This window comes from Prionailurus bengalensis, chromosome B4, assembly GCF_016509475.1.
Source record: "Prionailurus bengalensis isolate Pbe53 chromosome B4, Fcat_Pben_1.1_paternal_pri, whole genome shotgun sequence".
NCBI lineage: Eukaryota > Metazoa > Chordata > Mammalia > Carnivora > Felidae > Prionailurus > Prionailurus bengalensis.
In genome coordinates, this window is record NC_057358.1 from 115,566,346 (window position 1) to 115,586,253 (window position 19,908).

The following is a 19,908-nucleotide window of genomic DNA, read 5'->3' on the forward strand; positions in this document are numbered from 1 at the left end:
TCTAAATGGGTGGGGGAGAGGGAAATGTTTTTCTTAATGTTTATTTATTTTCGAGAGAGAAGGAGAGCATGAGCACGAGCAGGGAGGAGCAGAGAAACGGAAAGGGGGGCAGGTGCAGAGGATCCGAAGCGGGCTCCATGCTGTCAGCGGAGAGCCCACGGCGGGGCTTGAACTCACAAACCATGAGGTCACAACCTGAGCTGAAGTCGGACATTCAACCGACCGAGCCACCCATAGGCCCCCCCAGAAGGGACTTTTGAACACAGGAGAGAAAAATCAGACTGCTAAACATATTTGTCCCCAGCACCCCAGAGCAACAAACAAAAAAAGAGTTAAATGATTTGCCTGTGGCCACCTCCAGTCCCTTGCATTCCTCCCCTGTCTTGAGGTCTGCCTCCCCTCTCTCCTCCTAGAGACATTCCTCCCTCGAGCCTCCCCGGCCAGTTTGTAATTCTAAATGGCCATAGACCGTCACTGCCCAGAAAGTTGACTGGGGCAACCCATGGAGTTCGGTAGCCCATAACCCCACGTTTGTGAAGTCTCAGTCCCCGCTGCCCCCGTCTGCATCTGAGAGGCGGGCAGTGTGCAGCCGAGACGGCCGTGAGGGCTGTTCGCAGAGGAGCCGGTGGGACTGCGCCCACTGACCCTCCCGCAGGAAGCGAGCCCCCACCCCAGCCCCGGTCGGAAGACAGAGTCTGCAGGGAGCGTGCAGGGGGAGCGTGCTCCTGCACTAGATGCTGATGCTGTGCCTCACATTCCACGCCGTGCTCCGATCAGTCCTCCTGCCACCCTGGGAAGTAAGTGTGAGTGCAGTGTGCCCGGGAGGGACAAGCAAACCACCTGAGCTGGTGTATTCACTTCCTACTGCTGCTGTGACAAATGATCACAACCCGGGTGGCTTGGAACCGTGCTGACAGCTCTGGAGGTCAGAAGTCTGCTCTGGGTTTCCCGGGGCTCACACCTGACGTGTGGAAGGGCTGTGTTCCCCCTGGAGGCTGTAGGGAGGAGCCTTTTCCTTGTCTTTCCTGGCTCCCGAAGGCAGCCTTCCTTCCTGCCTTGGCTCCTGGCTGCGTCTTCAAAGTAGCATCTTCACATCTCTCTGGCTCTGTTTCCCTCGTCACGTCCCTTTCTCTCACCCTGACCCTCCTGCCTTCTCTTGATCCCCTTGTGATTACTTTGGGCCCACACAGGTAATCCAAGATAATTCCCCCCCTCTTGAGATCCCTAATCCCATCTGCAAAGCCCTTTTAGCTGTGTGAGGGGACATTTTCACATGTCCCAGAGACTGAGCCATGGGTATCTTTGGGGGCTGTTACTCTGCCTGCTGCAGGTTGTACAAGCTGGTACCTTCACCTCCCACTGTAGGGGAAGGGAAGAGGAACGAGGAAGAGACGTTATCCCCTGTGGCTGTGGGAGGAGAGGGAAGAGCCTGGTCCAAATGGACCCTTCATGGATGACTGGCTATGCCCAACAAGGACCATGGGAGCCAACCTGACATGTAGAAACCCTTCCACCTTGAAAGTGTAAGCGTCCATGCTTTCATTTAATGGGTATTTATTGAGCACCTAGTATGTGTCAGGTAGTGTTCTAAGCACTAGGATTCTCCAGCAGTGAAAGACAACGCCCTAAACCTTTGCCCTCAGGGAGGTCCTCCTAACAGGGTGTTCGATTCCTGCTGCCTTACCCAATGACCACACGATCAGCGGCCTAAAACAACAGAAACTTCTCTCTCACCCTTCTGGAAGCTAGAAATCCAAAATGGAGGTGTCCACAGAGCCACGTTCCCTCTGAAGGCCCTAGGGGAAAGTGGTCCCTCTCCTCTCCCAGCTGCCGGGGGCTCCTGGTGTTTCAGGGCCTGTGGCAGCAGAAATGCAATCCCCGCCTCTCACTTCTGTGGGTTTTTCCTCTTTGTGTGTCCAAATCTCCCTCTCCTTTCTCTTCGAGACAGCGGTCACTGGATTCCTGAAACCCGGGAGGATTTACTCTTGAGATCCTTTACTTACGTCTGCACAGACCCTATTCCCAAATAAGGTCACCTCCTGCGGTTCTGGGTGGACCTGAATTTTGAGGGAATGTTGTTCAACTCCCTGCATGAGGGAAGAGGGACAGTGTAAAAATAAATAAGGAAATAGCATGTCAGATGGTGAGCAATGTTATGAAGACAAATCCAGCAGAGGACAGGGGAGGGAAGCGCTGGCTTGGGGCAGAACAAGTTGCAGTCTGAACGGGACGGAGCGGCTCCAGAAGCCCTCACCGAGAGGGAGGGTCTCAGCCAAGACCTGAGGAGCACATTCAGCTTTGGAGATGTTCCCCCCCACCCCCCCTCAGGGGTTACGGCCGGCCACACCTAGCTGAGTGGCCAGGAAGACAGTTTGAGACCGAAGTTTGTTGTAATTCTTGATTCGTTCCTCCTTTCCTTCCGATCCGGGATGTGTCACTGTGCAGTGACACTCCTTTATGGTCCAGTGCGGCTCTAATGAGAGCGGTAAGGATAATGATGGGATTTGGGGGTGGCCCTTCCTTCTTGTGTGAGGACCCCATTGTGCCGACTAATTGTGTAGGAGCACGTAGGACAGCTGTCCGTGGGGTGGAAGCAGTGGGGAGAAAAGGGAATACGTGCTTCGGACCTCGGGGCGTCACTGAATTCCCCTGGCAGACGCCCAGCCCAGGCATCTGGGTTACGGAGGATGCTGAAAGGGATCGTGGGGCCCTTCCAGTGGTGCAGCAACCCCCCCCCCCCACCCCCGCCGGGTTCTTCATCAGCTTTGTCAACTGGGAGGAGCTGTGCGCAGATCCTATTTCTTTCGAAGCAGAAGGTGGAGAGGGGATGAAGTCATTAAGGGGCGCAGCTCTTGCTACCCCGACAGTTGACAGAGGTCAACGCAGGGAGAGCGTTCACCTGACTCAGAAGCCGGTTTTGCTTGGAAAGGGCTGGCCGCTGAGGTCGTCAGAGCTCAGCCTCCAAACCGTTACCCGCACCGTCTCTTTAATTGATGTTCTCTGTCTTGGAACAAGCACCATTAAGGAACGCCCCTTTTAGTAAATACATGTTTTAATGGAAGAGAGTTTTTTTTTTTTTTTTTGAAATGACCTTATCTCAGGCAGCAGGCACTTTCATAAGTATGTATTGATTGGCTTTTAAACATTCCTCAAATGTTTTCACTTGTCTTTGTGACCTAGTACATGTCCTGTTCCCAGCAACTCCTCCACCTTCAGACACACCGTTCCGATCTTCGCTGGAAGCCTTCCAGGCCGTCTTTCATGTTTTCGCTTTTGTAACGTTCTGTAAAGCTTGGGCGCTTATGTTCTGCTGCATAGAGAAGGGAGCATGGCATTCGGTATTGGCCTCAGGGAGATGGGGTTGTTAGCATTGCCACCTGCTTACTGGCGGGGACATTGAAGCCCAGAGAGGGAAAGGAATGTGCCCCCAGCTGCACCGGGAATGTGTGGACAAGTAGCTTTGAACCCAGAGCTCCTTGGCTCAAGAGGCATCCGTCGGTTTCCTATTTTTACTTCCATGTTACATGTTTTAAAAATACCTCCTTAAACTCTTCAGCTCATGGTTTGCGCTTGGGAATAAAAACACCAACTTTAGTACGCGCATCACCTACAAAAGAACCACATGGGGTGAAGGCTACAAATCCCTTTTGTGTGAGTGTTTCAGGCTGCAAATGTGTTTTATGTGCGCTAAACAGCTCCAAGTTTCAAGACAAAGGCTGGTTTTCCACCATGCCAGTTAACAGGCCAGCCCAGCGAACAAAAATCAATGAAACACCTTATGCTGGTATCATGGAGACATAGTCAAGAATTTTAGTCACTTGAAAACTGAATTCTTAATCCAACTCAGCCAGTGCTTGTTGAATACCAGCTGTGGGTCAGGCCCTGGACCAGCCCCTTGGGGGAAACAGAGATGAATGAGGCTCTGCCCCAGAGAAGCTCACGGTTAGGGCGGGATGCGCACACTGACCAAAAGCCATCCGTCCACTGTGGAAAGTGCTCACAGGCGGGGCTCATGGCATGGAGAGACCCCAAGGAGCCCCTTCGTATTGGGGGGAAGGAGCATTGTGATTCAGAATCTTCCAAGAAGCCTTGAACTTTGCCTCCTTACGTAGGAAAGGTGTGCTGAGTGTTGACCTGCTGTATGTGGGCAATGCCAGCGGGCAGTCTGGGTAGCTTTATTGCCCCGGTCCCTTCTGTTTGTTTACCTTATGTCCTCCAAATTTTTGCCTACAGTCTGTTTCATTTGCCCAAGTGATAAATATACCAACAGCTACTAATATTCACCAAGGCATTGTTGTAACAACTCCATGAGGTAGAACCTGTTATCACCTGTGTATCTGCAGATGGACAGCCTGAGACACAGAGGGCCCGTCACTTGCCCGAGGTCACAGGCTTGTAATTGGCAGAATCACTCTTCCCTTTGATTACTAGCCGGTCTGGTGTTTAATCGGTTCCTTGCAGAGACCAAGCTCTGTGTGAACTCAGGGTCCTGGCATGTGCTGTTCCTTGTGCCTGGAATGGAATGCTGTTCCCATCATTCCTGATATGGCTGGATGGTTTTCATCCTTGAACTCCGAGCTGAAATGCCATCTTTCTTGACCGGTCAATCTAAAGTAGTTCCTCTGTGCTCCTTTTTTTTTGGCTTCTGCAGAAGACTTACCTGAATTTTAAATTATTTTAAATTAGGGTTTGCTTATCTGGTTTATGTCTGTGTGCCTCACTGGAACATAAGCTCGTTAACAGGGGTACTTTAACCCGCTTACGCAGTAATGTGTTTGCAGCACCTACTGTGGTCTTTGGTGTCTGGGGGGCCCTCAGTAAATATTTGTGGTGTGGATGCCACATATGGTACTAGACCGAGGTGCCAAGGTGAATGAGCTGGGCCTTTCCCTCGGTGACCTACAGTCTGGTGGGAGAGAGAGGCAATCAGCAACCAATGCTATGTGCTGTATATACCTGGAGCCTACGTAAGGTGCCACAGGAACACAGAGGAAGGAGCGACTGCTCTGCCTAGAGGTTGGGCAAGCAATCATGGGGAAAGTCCCATCGAGCTAGCCTTGAACAAGGAACATAATTGCACCAAGTATATTCTAGGCCAAAGGGCACTCTGGACCATGGGAACAGCATATGATAGGAAGAGGCAGGCATGTTAGCACCGCATGTGTTAATCAAACAGACAGACTCACCAATCCACAGTTGCCTAGGGATGAGTTTGGAGAGGAACGCAGGGGCTAGATCCTAGGGTCAGGTTATAGACTTGGACATGGAAACATGTGTTCTAGGCTCCTAGTCATAAAAGACACATAGGTGGAGGAGTTTAATGTAGGCAAAAGGGCGCCATTGAAAGTTTTTAAGTAGGAAGTACTATGATCACTCTGTGTTTGAGAATAACCTAGATGCCCATGTAGAGGCTGGCTGGAGGCACTGGAGGTGGGAAGGCAGGAACCCAAGTGAGAGGTGATGGATGAGTGTGGAACGTGGGAGATAGCCTAGACGGATGCTGAGAAGTAATAGGTCATGATCAACCAAGTATGAGAGTTGAGAATAAAGCCAAGAAAGGCCCAGGGTTTTCTATTTTTTCCACTATTTGATTTACTGCTCATTAACCAAGATCGGGCAGTATTTCCTGGCGTGCATACTAGAGCTTCTAATCCCCGAGGAATTTGGCACAGGAGTAAGAGGACTGCTGAGACCCATACCGCACCACCCGACCTCTCTGCACGGCAGTTTCCTCATGCTTGACGTGGAGCAGATAATGCCTACCTACTTCCTGAGGTGGTTGTCAGGATCAACGAGTTGATTTCCAGAAAGCCCTCAGAGCAGTGCCTGGCCCCGCTCTGGTGGGAAGGGCTCAGTGTTAGCTTTTGTAGGAGGCCATATAGGCTCATAGATGAGACCATGGACGTGGGAAGCTACACTGCCTGGTTTTTGTATCTCAGCCCCTCCACTTGCTAACTCTGTGACCTTGGGAAAGCAATATGGTGCCTTCTGCACCTCAGTTTCCCCCATCTGTAAAGCAGGGACAATTCTGTTCTTCATAGGTTTGGTACGAAGAAACAATGAATCAAATCATGTGAAAGAACGTGGCCTGGAATATTAGATGTTTTCATTTAAAAAAAAAAATCTTCTAAATTGTCTCTGTTATTGGCATAATTTTATCATGTAGGTTGCCTTTCAGCCCCAGTGATGAAGATCCAGTTTTTCAGCTTTCCCGGCAAGTTATTTTGATCTTGCATCTTGACATTCCCTTTTCCTGACTCTGGAGGCCTTGAATTCGGAGTGTAGTTTTGCCACAGTGACATGCTACTCTCTTCTATTCAGTCGAGTTTGGTTTCTTCATCTCGTGGACTGACAGTGTCCATAAAAGCCCCCCAACTCTGGGGACCACCTGGGTCCTCCTCTGTGCCTTTCCTAAAAATGCAGACATCTGTTTCATATCACCTAGCAGAAGACCTTGGGATGCTCTCCTGGCAAAACCTTCCCCCCATGTGGACACAGCCTTCCGTTCCCTGAGAGGCTGGATTTGTTTCCTTGTTAAAAGTTTTCTGATATTATATCAGTATAGAATCTTTGGAATAGGTCACACCAACCCCACATTCCAGCCAATGACCTGATACTTAGCTATCAGTTTCCTTCAGGGACTGTCTGCTCTTGGCGAACAATTAGATTAGGGGATGCTGATGAAATTCGAGTGGCAGGAAGTAGAAGTTACGTTTCTGAGTTCAGAGTTTCTATTTCAAGGTTGAGTAAGTGGGCTCTTTGAGGACTGAGGCAGGGAGGATGCCTGCTCCCCCGCACCACCCCTTCTGGAACCTGCCGGGCGCCTTAGGGGTCTGACTGTGAAATTGAAGATCCACTTGATTCCTCTGAGTGCTACAGGTGGAAGGACAGGGTCTTAGGCTGTCTCGGGAGGAAGGGCCATGGCACTGTGTTGCCGATTTTGACCTTAGGAGTGGACGCCAGGGGCCTGGCAGGGACATCAGGTGTAGTAGGATTTTTCTTAGGGGCGGGCAGAAGTCCTCCAGGGCTCACATGCTTTTTGCCAACTTTCCTATTAGTGGCTTCAGTTTTATATCACCCGGAGTGAGCGTGATCATGGTGAGGTCTCTGAAGCGATGGGTTATTTTACGTTTCGATACGAGATTTTGTTTTTTTTTTTATCAGAAGGAGGAGGCACAAATTGGAGCAAAAGGATCACCCTAGGAAGGGGCTGCTGGCAGTCAGCCCCATCTGAGCCCTGGGGACTTGCTGGCTTGAGGCCAGGACACTGGGCCAGGACACTGCGGGTCACAAGAAGAAGTTCCCTCCTAAATTCTATTAGGAGTTTGGAGAATTTTTGCACAGTGATAAGCTCTGGGTTGCTCTTTGGGCTTCGCAAAAGGGAAAAGTCAACTCAAAGACCATTAAGTATTCCAGCATGTTGCTGACCTAGTTGGATAGTCGTACCTCAAAAAGTAGGTGAGGCAAGGCTCCCTCATTGTCCCGGGCTGTCAACTACAAATAACCGAAGAGCTCACTTAGATGCCACATTTCACTTTGATACTAGTCTTTCAGTGCTTACATGTTTGTAACTTAGATTTTAAAACTCGTATTTACAAACACTCCTGTAACTTCAGTGAGACTGAATTGTGTGATTGAAGCTCTCTGCTTATGATAGTGTTTATTATACCACTTAATTCAGGACACACATAAAAGTAGCTTTCAATATATTTTTATATTATTTTACGTGTTTTTACCTGCAGTCGTGTATGTGACTTTATCTTGGTAACTGAGATGTCATGCTAAGGACCAATAAACTCTCACTGGCCAAGAGAAAAAAGAGAGAGAGAGAGAGATTCTGGCCTAATAGAGTCAGATTCCAGGGTCCCCCAGCCCAGCCCAGCCCAGCCCAGGGGCCTTTCACCTGCCTGGAAACTTCAGCTCCTTTTCAGAGGTAGGTCTCCCTGTGCATTCTGTTGGCATGAAAACAATTTAATAATTTAAATCATACCCATTAAAAAAAAAACAGAAATGCTGTATAAATATAATACTGTAGTAATAAATGTAAAAGTCGATCCAGCTGGGCACTGTTCCCAGACTACCAGCTGAGCAGAAACACAAGTAAAGTAGAAGAAAAACTGCTATATAATGCAAATGGCTGCAATCTTATTGTTTCCGGCTACACTTTATTGCAAATATATAGCATCGAAGGTTACATTACGGATAAATAGGTTTTGTGGGCTAACCTGGAGACCTAATCACTGTTTATAACATTACTTCTACGGGGAGGGGAAATGTGCATTCCACATGACAAACAGATGGGGAGCGAGCCGATTTGGGGGGCACGGTAGATTTGTAACATGGGGGCCTCCTGGGATTTTAACCTGTAGATGGATGTTTTGTATTCAGGGCTAGTGACAGATGAAAATCAGAGGAGTCGCAGAATCCCCCCCTTCCCCACCCAGTCCTTGGTGTCCTCTCAACCTAGAGACTCTGTCTGACCTTCTTTAATCTCTGATCCTGGGGGGCTCGTCCTGGCGCAGCCCCAGCCCCCAACCACCGTTGAGGCCCCAGGAAGCCAGGGGGCTCTCTGAACATCTTTACCCTTTCACACCTTACTAAGCGGTTGTCAGGATTCCTAGGAGGCCGTGCAACAGAGTGGCCAAGTGGGTGGCTCTGGAGGCAGACTCGTGTCGCTTGTGGCTGTATGATGTTGGCGTGTTTTTGCACTTCTCTGAGCCTCTGTGTCACCCCTGTAGAATGAGGTGGCTGTGAGGACGAAGGGGGAGTACTACTTGTAAGCACTCGGTCCAGCGCCTGGTCAGGGCAGTGCTCCCTCCTTGCAGGTGCCTGGGGTAGTTATTCTGGGATATTTGGGTTTAGAAAGATTTCCAGGAGTTCAGGAAGCAAACCCATACTGTGAAAATCCTTTCTGAATTCCAAACAGCAAACTTAGAAACAAGTATCTGGAACCTTTCTGTTCAAGATTTGAAGCCTAGGGGCGCCTGGGTGGCTCAGTCAGTTAAGCGTCAGACTCTTGATTTCGGCTCAAGTTATGATCTCATAGTTCGAGCCCCATGTGGGGCTCTGTCTGCACTGTTAGCCCAGAGCCTGGGATTCTCTGTTTCCTTGTCTGTCTGCCCTTCCTACGCACTTGCTCTTTCTCTCTCAAATAAAAAAAAAAAAAAAAAAAAAAAAAAAAAAGAGTGGAGGCCTGGATAGGTTTTGAGCATACTTTATAATGAGTTGGGGGTGGGGGAGGGGTGGCTCATGTACTTATAGAGTTGAGTGAGCCTTATCAAACTCTTATTATTTTGAATAGGTTAAGCTTTACAGCAGATTTCATAGCGAACTAATAAGAACGAGCCTTTTTATTCTTTTTCACTAAAGGATTTCCACATACGGTGTTTTTCACCTAAGGAAAAAAAAATTTTTTTAATTAACTTTCTGGTTTGGGTTTTGCTTTGTTTTGTTGCTACAGACAGTCTTTTCTTTGCATTTGAGCAGCTTCTATTCCCTGACTGGCAAATAGGCTAGTGTCTGCATAGTGGCCTTATCGTGTGGGCATGAGATGCAGCTAGAAATAAGGACGAGAAAAAGAAAACAGTGATTGGGAACCTTAGGACTTTTGGGTGGACCCTCCCCCGTAGGGGGTGGGGCAGCAGCAATAACACCGAGTAAGGGAAGCAAATACATCGCTTGCCAGTTTCTCCAGAATGTGCTCATTGTAATCCGAATCCAATTTTCCTCTGATCTGTGGCCTGAAGAAATTGAAATGAAGCCACTTATGAGATCGGCCTACCTGAGAGCACCTCGTGAGGGTCAGCCTCACCAAGAGCTGTGCCCCACCACGAGATTTTAAGTTTCATCTGGGCAAAGGCTCACGTGTCTACGCGCCTGACCGTCGCTTTGGTGATACACAGGAGTAAGAATGACAGCTTTCAAAAGGGATAATTTCAAAACACCTGGTTTTGTTTTACTAAAACGTGGGGGCCCCAAGATCTGCTCCCCCTCCTTAAGAAATTCGAATGCGTGGGTAATGTGCTGTCGTGAAGATTTTATCATCTGCAATATTGGAGAAGTGATAAGATACTGTTGTTGGTTGGCCATCTGGTTGTGCGTTCTTAGTGTCACGGTTTGCTGTTTTTTTATTTTATATATTTATTTATTTTTACTGTTAAGCAAGAAACGGGAGCTTCGAAATTTCAGAGGTGTCTTAAAAATAAGAAATTTATGTTGAGTTGCTTAACATGGTTGGATTTTGTTCCTACCTTACACAAAATAGGAAGGAAGAGGTTCATTATATATTTTTTTTCCTTTTTTTTTCTTTTTTTTTCCCAAAAGATAAACCGATCAACTTCCAAAAGGTAAAACCTCAGCTCTTAATTTTCTCCCTCCCTGGCCCCGGACTTGAACTTTTGGCTTACATTAAAAATAGTCTGTTTATGGTAAGTAGGAGTCAGACCTAAATTGTAAGAGAACTTGAGAAAGAAAAATCACCAGAAAGAACCTATAGAGATTTCATATTTCATCCACCCATTCAAAAATATTTATTGAAGCCCAGTATTTGCATATCATGCTGACAGACACTGAGGGATTTGCTGAAGAAACATTAAAAACGTTCTCCCTTCCTTTGAGGAGCTTAGAGCTGACATGGGGAGAAATGACACCGGCATATGAAACAGTTAAGTTGTAATTCAACACAACATATGATTAAATACCAAAATGTGTGGCTCCGACAAGAAACGCTATAGGAGTTCAGCAAAGGGAGTGATAACTCAGTGGCACCACTGTGTTGTGCCTACAAATTGGCAAATCACAGCACTATTTGTATGAAATATTTTACACTTGTTTTTTTGGCAGCCTTGGGCCTTGACTTCCAGGCAGCATTAAGAGCCTACGACAATATTTGTACTCCGGTCTCTCTAGAACTGGCTTTTTGTTTTTGTTTTTGTTGTTCTTAGAGACAGAGGAAGCGCCTTATGCAAACTGGAGTGCCCCTGAGAGGCAGGTAGTTTTTGGCAGTCCTAATCTCTCTCAAATACAAAATAGAGAAACCAGCCTCATCATTCTGTTTTTCAGTCCAGCCATACTTGTCCCTCTGTGGCAAACGCCCCGTGACACCGACAGGCCGTTGAATTTGAACTTAATGTCCGTGACGGACGAGCTAGCCATCAAGGGTCGGATAAATTTATAGCTGAGGAGAACCGCTGTTGAAAATCCCCACGGTCAGGGTGTTGGAGAAAGAACTGCCACGGATGTAGGGGAGTTTGGACACCAATGGGCTCTTAGCAAACAGGGTTCCCCAATACTTGCTCAAAGCATTGTGCTTGAGGATGATGTTTAATGAAACTCGCTGGCTTCCTGTTCTATTTTTGTCATATTCAAATTAGCGCAGAGCTCAAAGACGAAACCGTGGGGCCTAAATTCTTACGAATTAAAAAAGGAGAGAAGAGGAAGAAGGAGAATTGAAATGCTTGTGAAGTCACATACCTTTTGGGGGACCACACCCCACTGCACTCCGGTCCTTTCAGGGACTCCCCACAGATGAATGTGGTTATCATCTGGTTGCTTTTCGATCTCATGATTCATGAATTTTCCATTTCTTTTCAAACTTACTGACACTGGTTCTCCCCTGCCCCTTCATTTTAACCTGAGGCCTTGGGGAGGCTTAGATAACAGAGATGTCTTAGTCTCGCCTGGATGGTATTCAGTGGAATGTTTGTGGAATTCAGCACCTTTGAGACTAACATGACACTTGGTGTTCATTCTTTTCGTCCGGTTGGCGGCCCTTCTGGTGAGATAGGAGTTCCCAAGTTAGCATGACCTAGAGTGACTGAGACATCGAGCAAAGGACCGGTCTCACCCCTCAGCTCTTGGTCATGCATATCAAAGGAGTTGGCCCTGGCTACAGCTTAAGATTTATCTGGGGCGTCCTGTGAGCTGACAGACTTGAGACAGTGGCCCTGGAAAGTGTTGCACCCATATCTTTTGATATAATTGGGTTTCTGTCTAAATAAATGTCATGTAGCAGATGGTTATGGAATGGCTTATCACATTCTTGGGAGGACTCTGCCCTGGAAATATTTATATTTAATTATCATACAACAAAGCACAAGCTAGCTTTATTATTTTTGTAATAAAAATTTGCACGGTAGGTTGATATTCTGGGAACAAATCACAAACCTAAAATTTATATGATCTGTAAACCCCTTCTTGGGCTGTGCTTTGCAAGGTTTTTCTGGAAGGGAGCTCTTTAATTTTAGAATCCGCGAGAGGATATGCTTTGGATGTATTTGGCGATGTCATCATGAGAGGTGCCTCGGGAGTCTAAGTTCAACGTGTTGTCTACATTTCAATGTGTTGTTCCCTGCTCATAGACATGATGGAAAAACGCTCTGCTGTTGGCCTGTTGCTTTTCATGGTTTTAGCATCATGTTCCTATTCTCACTCGAAATCGATAGTCCTTTCCACAAAGCCTGGCGTTCTGCACTGAAACCAAGTATGAGAAACTTTGAACTAATGCATGTGTGGGGTTGCTGTTTTGTTGCCTTTTGCTTTTTCTGATAGGTGTACCTTCAAAGAAGATTGTGTACCTTTAGACAACTATGAAAACTGGCTGGATATTTCATCCGGAGCTAAAAAGTGTCCTCAAATTAACCTATTTCGAAGCAGTGAAGATAAGGTAAGAGGAAAGACTTTCATTTGTCTCTGTTGTCTCACTTTGTACAACTAATGCTCGCTTCCTTCTGTGTGTGAAATACCTACTAGTGTTAAAGTAAGCCGAAGTAAGGGAGCCCATTCGTTTCATTAACTAATACTGAGGGCCCAGCAGATACCATCCACACCGCAAGGTGCTAGGGAAATAGCGGAGAACAAGACATAGCGTGAGCCTGCCCTCATGGAGTTTGTCATCTTGTAGAGCTGACGATGACCCTCATTAGTTGAATCTCAAGAAAAGATGGACTATCATTGTAGTAGAAAAATATACTGATTAAAACAAAAAGAAGAAGAAAAAAGTTCCAATTCATGGTCAACAAGATTCCTTAAATGTGACTTAAGTGTAGAATTTTGTTTTATGGTCCTTTTCCTAATTTGCTCAGGCTTCTCCTGATCACTAGCTTATGTGCATGGCTATATGAGCGGCATTGGTCGAGAGGGCGAGAAACCAATATGGGCAGGGAAAATTGCAAGTGGGGTCCCCTGGAAAGCCAGTGGGCTCTTGTTATGGCCATGCTGCCATGGGCAGCTCTTCAGTCCTGTCACCGGATGAGAGAAAGGAAGCAATGAGGGGCGTATTCAAGCATTTTCTGATTCACAGCCATCCATACCCTATGGGAAAATGGAATTCCTGCCTTGTAATCTCAGTGGTGCTATAAGGAGACATTTTCTCCCTAATTATAGTTCTTGTATTATGAATAATTGTACAGAATCCCCATCAGCAGTCAGTTGACCTGTCTGTTGAGCTCACTCTGTTTTATTTGAATGCCACATTAACAAGGAAATGGGCCACTTTCTCTTTTCCTGTACACTTTGCCATTTCAAATAGCAAGAACCATACCACTTAAGATGATTTAACGTTTAATAAAGGAGAGCCGGAGCATTTAATGAGTGATAAATAATAAAAGAATAAAGCTTTCAAGTCATAACTGATCAGAACTCACAGATTTAAAGGTATTTGGCTGTTGTCACTTTCTATTGTCTTCCAGCAGGTGGGTGGGGGGCAGTGAAAAAAGAACTTGGAAAGCCTTCATCCAAACCTCCACCAGCCCTAAGTCAGAGTGAAAAAACTGTGTGAAAAAGATGCTTAGGCATCTCAGCATAGGTGTGGTCAAATTTTTATTTCTCTTAGCAGTCTGAAAAATAGCTAACTTGGGTGCTGATAGAGAATAAAAAAATATTTATGTATGCCATGATCTTTGAATATACCCAGGACTCTGATAAATGGTCAAGATCACCCAAGATTTGGGGTGCCTGGGTGGCTTTTCAGTTAAGTGTCCGACTCTTGATTTTGGCTCAGGTCATGATCTCACGGGTGTGAGATCCAGCCCCATGTTGGGCTCCACACTGATAGCACAGAGCCTGCTTGGGACTCTGTCTTTCCCTCTCTCTCTCTCTACCCCTACCCCGTTCACACAAGCACACTCTCTGTCTCTCTCAAAATAAATACACATTTAAAAAAAAAAAGATTACCCAAGATTTTTTTTTTTATCATTTTGAAAATTTTAAGGGTGATACTTCAGCTAAATGTAGTAAGGGAAAGCAACTTGTTCGTTAAATAAAAAATGCTGCTTGCATAATTTGCTTACCTATCTTTGGGTTCCCTGGTATAACTTAATCGCCATTTCTACCTAGTTTGGAACATCACAAAAAATGTTTACCACCCAAACAACCACTAGTGCTTTCTTCTCGACCCTGAGTCCCACCATGGTTTACCCAAATCCCTCTAGAGCCTTCCCACACAACCATTACCTCGCTCTCCAACTACCATCACTCTCAAGGTAAAGGAGATAAGAATTTAGTAATCTGAGTAAAGTTCGTCTTTGAAACCAACTTTGGACTGATTATTTTAATAACGTTGATAAGATGTGTGATGCCATCTCTTAGTCATATTATTTCAAAATATGTCCTATCGTCACGGTCATCTGTGACTTACATGAAAGTCCCAGACCTTTGTTAATTTAAATAATACCCCGATCCTTATCTACAGAGACGTCAGTCCATAGCTCAAGTCAAAGAGTGTTTGCTAGCTGCCCATCATATGCCTTTGTAACATTCTACTAACGTTCTGAGTACAGAAAGACCCCGATATAATGCAGAGCCCCTGCTTCCAAGAAGCATCATCTCTTTACACAAAACAATTAGAAGACTGTATATCCTCATCCTCATTACAGAATCGGCATTAACAAGAAATAATTGGAGCAATTCCAGTTGGCTTGGAGGGATTTCGTGAGGTTTTGTTGAGCAAAAACAGCAAGATGCAGAAAAGTATGTGTAGCATGATCTTGTATTGATCACAAACTCAATATATGCTATTGATGTATATAGCATATATGATATGCTATTGATATAGCATAATCTATATATGTTTATGTCTCTATGTGATTATTTGAGCATGGAGAAAAATACAAAAGAATTCTTACTAGGTCGTGAACATGGGCTCTCCTGATGGCATGACAGATGATGTGGTGGAGAGGGAAGGCCAAGACAAGTAGGGGGGAAAAAATGAAATTCTCACATACACAAACACAAACAAGCACGTATGACATCCCATTTTTGCATTATGTAAAACTATTTGTATACCTATAAAGAGATTTTAACATTCAGTAAAAACAGCTTGTACTAATAAAAACAGAAAATATATAGACATGCAAGCGTTTCCCACCAGCAGCAGGATTCCTAAAGGAGAGACACTGGAAACATTCTTTTACAAAGCGGAACGAAAACAAGGAGTTCCACTGTCACTGGTAAAACCAACATCATGTGCAAAGTTGCATCTAGTGCAGCAATACAAGAAACAAGTAATAGAAATAACTATGGGACCGGAGCAGATAAAAAATATCACCATGTGCTCATCTTCCGTGGTTGTGTAGCTTTGAAACCTAAACAGAGTAGCTTTTAAAATGATTCAAACGAAAGTAAAATAAAGTGCCAAATGTTCGATAAACATTCAACTATCGATAACTTTACTGTACATGAGGTAAAAGAGTTAGTGTCCATTAATAAAAGGTCTCATTCATTAAAAACAACCAAAATACTCAGCCATCAACTGAAAGAGTGAGGTATATACCCTGTATTTTAAAATCACTTTTACTAGGAGATACATATTAAAGACAACTACCAAAAAATAGCAATTTGGGCTATGCAACAGCTTGCCTCAATTTCTTTTTTTTTTAATGTTTTTTTTTTTATTCAGTTTGAGAGAGAGAGTGTGTGTATGCTCATGAGTGGGGGAGAGAGAGAGGGAAAGAGAGAGGATCCCAAGCAGGCTACACGCTGTCAGCACAGAGCCTGATGTGGGGCTCAGTCCCACGAACCAGGAGATCATGAACTGAAATCAAGAGTCAGGCACTTAACCAACTGAGCCACCCAGGTGCCCCCTAAGCAATTCTTTCTAATAATAATTAGATAGTGGGACAGTGGTCTATCAAGGCTATTGATAACTCATGACTAACTTCATCAATTAAAAACATAAGCATAAATAAAACAAAAACACAAAGCATTCTCTTGGAAGATACGACAAGCATCCTGAATATATCCAGACACATACTATGTTGCTGGGCAGGAAGTTATCATAAACGTCATTTCTTCCTCAACCTAGTTTCTAGATTTCATGTAATCCCAGTGAAGATTTGAATAGACTTTTTCTTAAAAGTAATATAAAAGTCAACTGAAATAATATGAACTGGTCAAGAATATCCAAAATGTATTTTGAAAACACAGAAATTTATTTAAGCTAGACTATTTCCATATGATTATAAACATATACATAGCAATAATAACTCAACCCATGATTCTGTTTAAAAGTAGGAATACAGGGGCACCTGGGTGGCTCAGTTGGTTGAGTGTCCGACTCTTGATTTCAGCTTAGGTCATGATCCCAGGTCATGGGATCAAGACCCATGTTGGGCTCTGCGCTGAGCGTGGATCCTGATTGAGATTCTCCCTCCCTCCCTCTCTCTTTCTCTCTCTCTCTCCACACCCCCCCGCCCCTTCCCCCTGCTCTTGTGTGCTCTCTCTCTAATTAAAAAAAAAAAAAATCTTTAAAAAAAAAAAGGACTGGAGGGGCACCTGGGTGGCTCAGTCGGTTAAGCGGCCGACTTCGGCTGAGGTCATGATCTCGCGGTCCGTGAGTTCGAGCCCCGCGTCGGGCTCTGTGCTGACAGCTCAGAGCCTGGAGCCTGTTTCCGATTCTGTGTCTCTCTTTCTCTGACCCTCCCCTGTTCATGCTCTCTCTCTCTCTGTCTCAAAAATAAATAAACGTTAAAAAAAAAATTTAAAAAAAAAAAGAACTGGAGATCCTAGGAATAGACAAGAAAGCTCAGAAATAAATGTAAAAATTGTAAAGATCAGGTATCATAAAATAAGAGGAAATAAAAGAACTTTTCCCAAAAGGCACTAAAATAACAGACTTCAAATATGGAAACATAATTCACATTTTACATTAAATACAAAAGTAAAATTTAAACTAAGAAATCCACATAAAAGGCCAAAACAAAAAAAAACCCAGAAAGTAGAATGGAGTACCCGATAATTGGAAATAAAATTTTCTTAGCTCTGAAGCAATGTAGTATGTAATAACAAAAGAAAAATATTCATATACTTGACATTTAAAAAAAATCTATACAATAAAAAAGACAACTAAAGCACACACTTCAGGAAAACATTTGCAATAGGCAAAATATTAATTGTAAGGTATTAAAACTAGGAGAAGTTAAAAAAAAAAACAACTCCAAGACACCAAAAAAGTGGGCAGAAAGAAGCATATATTCTCACAAGAGGAGGTTTAGGGAGTTAGGCATAGTTAAGGAAATATGTTCAACTTCACTAGTTATCAAATAAATACAAATTAAAATGATAAGATATGCTAACACCTAGTGTTGGCCATGCCAATTAGCACAGCCTTTTTGGAGAGCAATTTGCTGTGATGTTTCCAAAGGCATAAGTATATTCATTCTGCTTGAAGCACTAATTCCAGTCTTCAAATTCTGAAGCAGTAACTTGAAAGAAGGAAAACCAAAAGAATGCAGAGGCCATTGCGGTAGCTTTTGTAGACTGAGAAACCTGGAAAGAACCGATCTCTTTGGCAGTAAGGGGAGTGGTTAAATAAAATAAGGTCTGTTAACCTGCTAGAATGCAGTGAGCTCTCTGGCCCCATGGACGTTACTAGCTAATTGACATTCAAACTTTCTGTCTCATCTGACTCTTTGTGTCTTCCTTCCCTCTTTATCCAGCTTTTCTGGAGAAGGAGCTGTCCGCCTGGTAAGGATTCCCAAGTTGGCTTTATTAAGCCAAGGCATCAGCTATTTCTCTGTACTTGCCTGGAACCCGCACTCACACAAAAATACCTTCACCTCCCTGACTGTCCTCTTCTTTCACTACATTTGAAAAAACTTGCTATTTTCAAGATCAACTCCAACCTGGCTTCTGTCCCAATATTCCCCTGAGACTGTTCCTGCTGGGGTCGCCAGTGAACTGCTTGTAGCCATTCGGTAGATGCTGTAAGTCCTCATCTTACTTGGCCTGTTGGCTGCGTTCTTGAAATGCCCACTTCCATTGCCCTCCCCCCCCCCCCCGCCCCCTCCCCCCCAAACACACACACAGCATACCCTATCCATGCTCTCTTCCTTCTCTCTGGCCATGCCTCAGCCTCCCTTGCTGGCTTCTTCTCTCCCTAACTCTAAATACTGGAGTTCAGACCCCATTTGGGTTGTTCCTGTCTTTAGCTCTATACTTTGTAGATAATTTTATCCATTCCCATGGCTTTATATATCATCTCTATGTTCTTGTCTCCTTTATCTTTAGCCCAGATTGCTCCTCTGAGCTTCAGGCCCATATCTAACTTGACACACCTCTTCATCATTATACAAGTATCTTGAACTAAACACATCCAAAATTGAAAGCTTACACTTTCCACCCAAAGTCTGCCCCTCCCTCTGTGTGTTCCATTTCAGTACAGGGTACTTCCCTCCATTTTTCTAACCAAAATCCTCCCTATCCACATGCTCTAATTCCAGTCCCGCCCCACGCGACTTCTAAAGGATATCTTGAATCGGTCATTGGTTTCCGTCTCCACTGTACCATCTTGGTCCGGGCTTCTGTCGTCTGTTGATGATCTCTTCATACCCTGTGGCCCTCTGGTTTCTGAAACCACATTTCTGCTAGACTATAAGCTCTTTGAGGGCAGGGACTATAGCTGTTTGGTTCACTAAAGTATTCAACACCACATGCAACATTCAGCACATGTTAAGAGCTTGATAAATATGGAATAAATAAAGGCGATGATTACTGTTACCTAAAAACTATGTGAGAACTGGAAGGAAATGTGAAATTTTTAATCTGGTGAGAAACTGATTTCAAAAAAAATTCTGATTCTGTTGTAGTGTTTGAGCAATTAAATGAATTTAAGGCCTATATGTATACAGGATAGTAGGTGATGTGACCGTATGCTAAGATGTGTGAGCGGATATAAATGCTGGGCTGAAGAAGGCACCATGAATAAGAGCTCAGCCATTTGCTACAGGTGAGCTAGTGGGAGTGGATTGGGGTTCGTCCCCGTGCTCAGGTCTGCTAGAGGTAGTTGGACTTTAGTTCAGTTGAAGCTGGTTCATAAGAACTTGCCTTCTCCAGCAAGACTGTATGGCTGAGAAACAGAATGTTTTGAAAATAGCAAGATGGCAGTGACCCCAGGACTAAAACAGACATAGCAAGCTTATTTGAAGACAAGACAGCAGAGTTTGAGCTGACCGTACGGAAAGTCTGGGTGAAGGTCAGAAGTATAACAGAAGATGGACATCTCCCAGGCTGTCCGGAAGTGTAGCTCTTCATGGTAGGCAGTAGGGTTTCCAATTCCTCTGCTCCCGTCTTCCTAATGCTTAGCTAGCTCACCTTTCCACCAGATCCCTTTCCTGAACCTGACGCAAAAGGGGTCCACCATTGGCCTATTAATTCCTTTAATTTCCTTTTTTTCCTGACCTTCATTTTCTTTTTTTTTTTTTTAACTGAAATATAATCGCATGCGACATCGTGTAAGTTTAAGATGTACAACGGGTTGGTTTGATACATTGATGTATCGCCATATAATTACCACCATAACTTAACACCTCTATCACATCATGTAATCAGTATTTTCTTTCTTGTGGTGGGATGATTTTCCTGTTTCAACATGAGAACTGGCTGCCTTGTTTCTTTAGATAATTCATTTGGGAA

General features: G+C 44.7%; 1 protein-coding gene across 2 annotated transcripts in view; it reads left to right on the plus strand.

Annotated features, from left to right (window-relative positions):
- The window catches only part of PLXNC1 (plexin C1), a 149,101-nt gene that overhangs the window by 46,227 nt on the left and 82,966 nt on the right, over nt 1–19,908 (plus strand). For both annotated transcript variants that reach the window (XM_043562116.1, XM_043562115.1), the window contains exon 5: nt 12,550–12,664. In XM_043562116.1, coding sequence (XP_043418051.1) covers nt 12,550–12,664 — 115 coding nt within the window. The remainder of the gene's footprint in view (nt 1–12,549; nt 12,665–19,908) is intronic.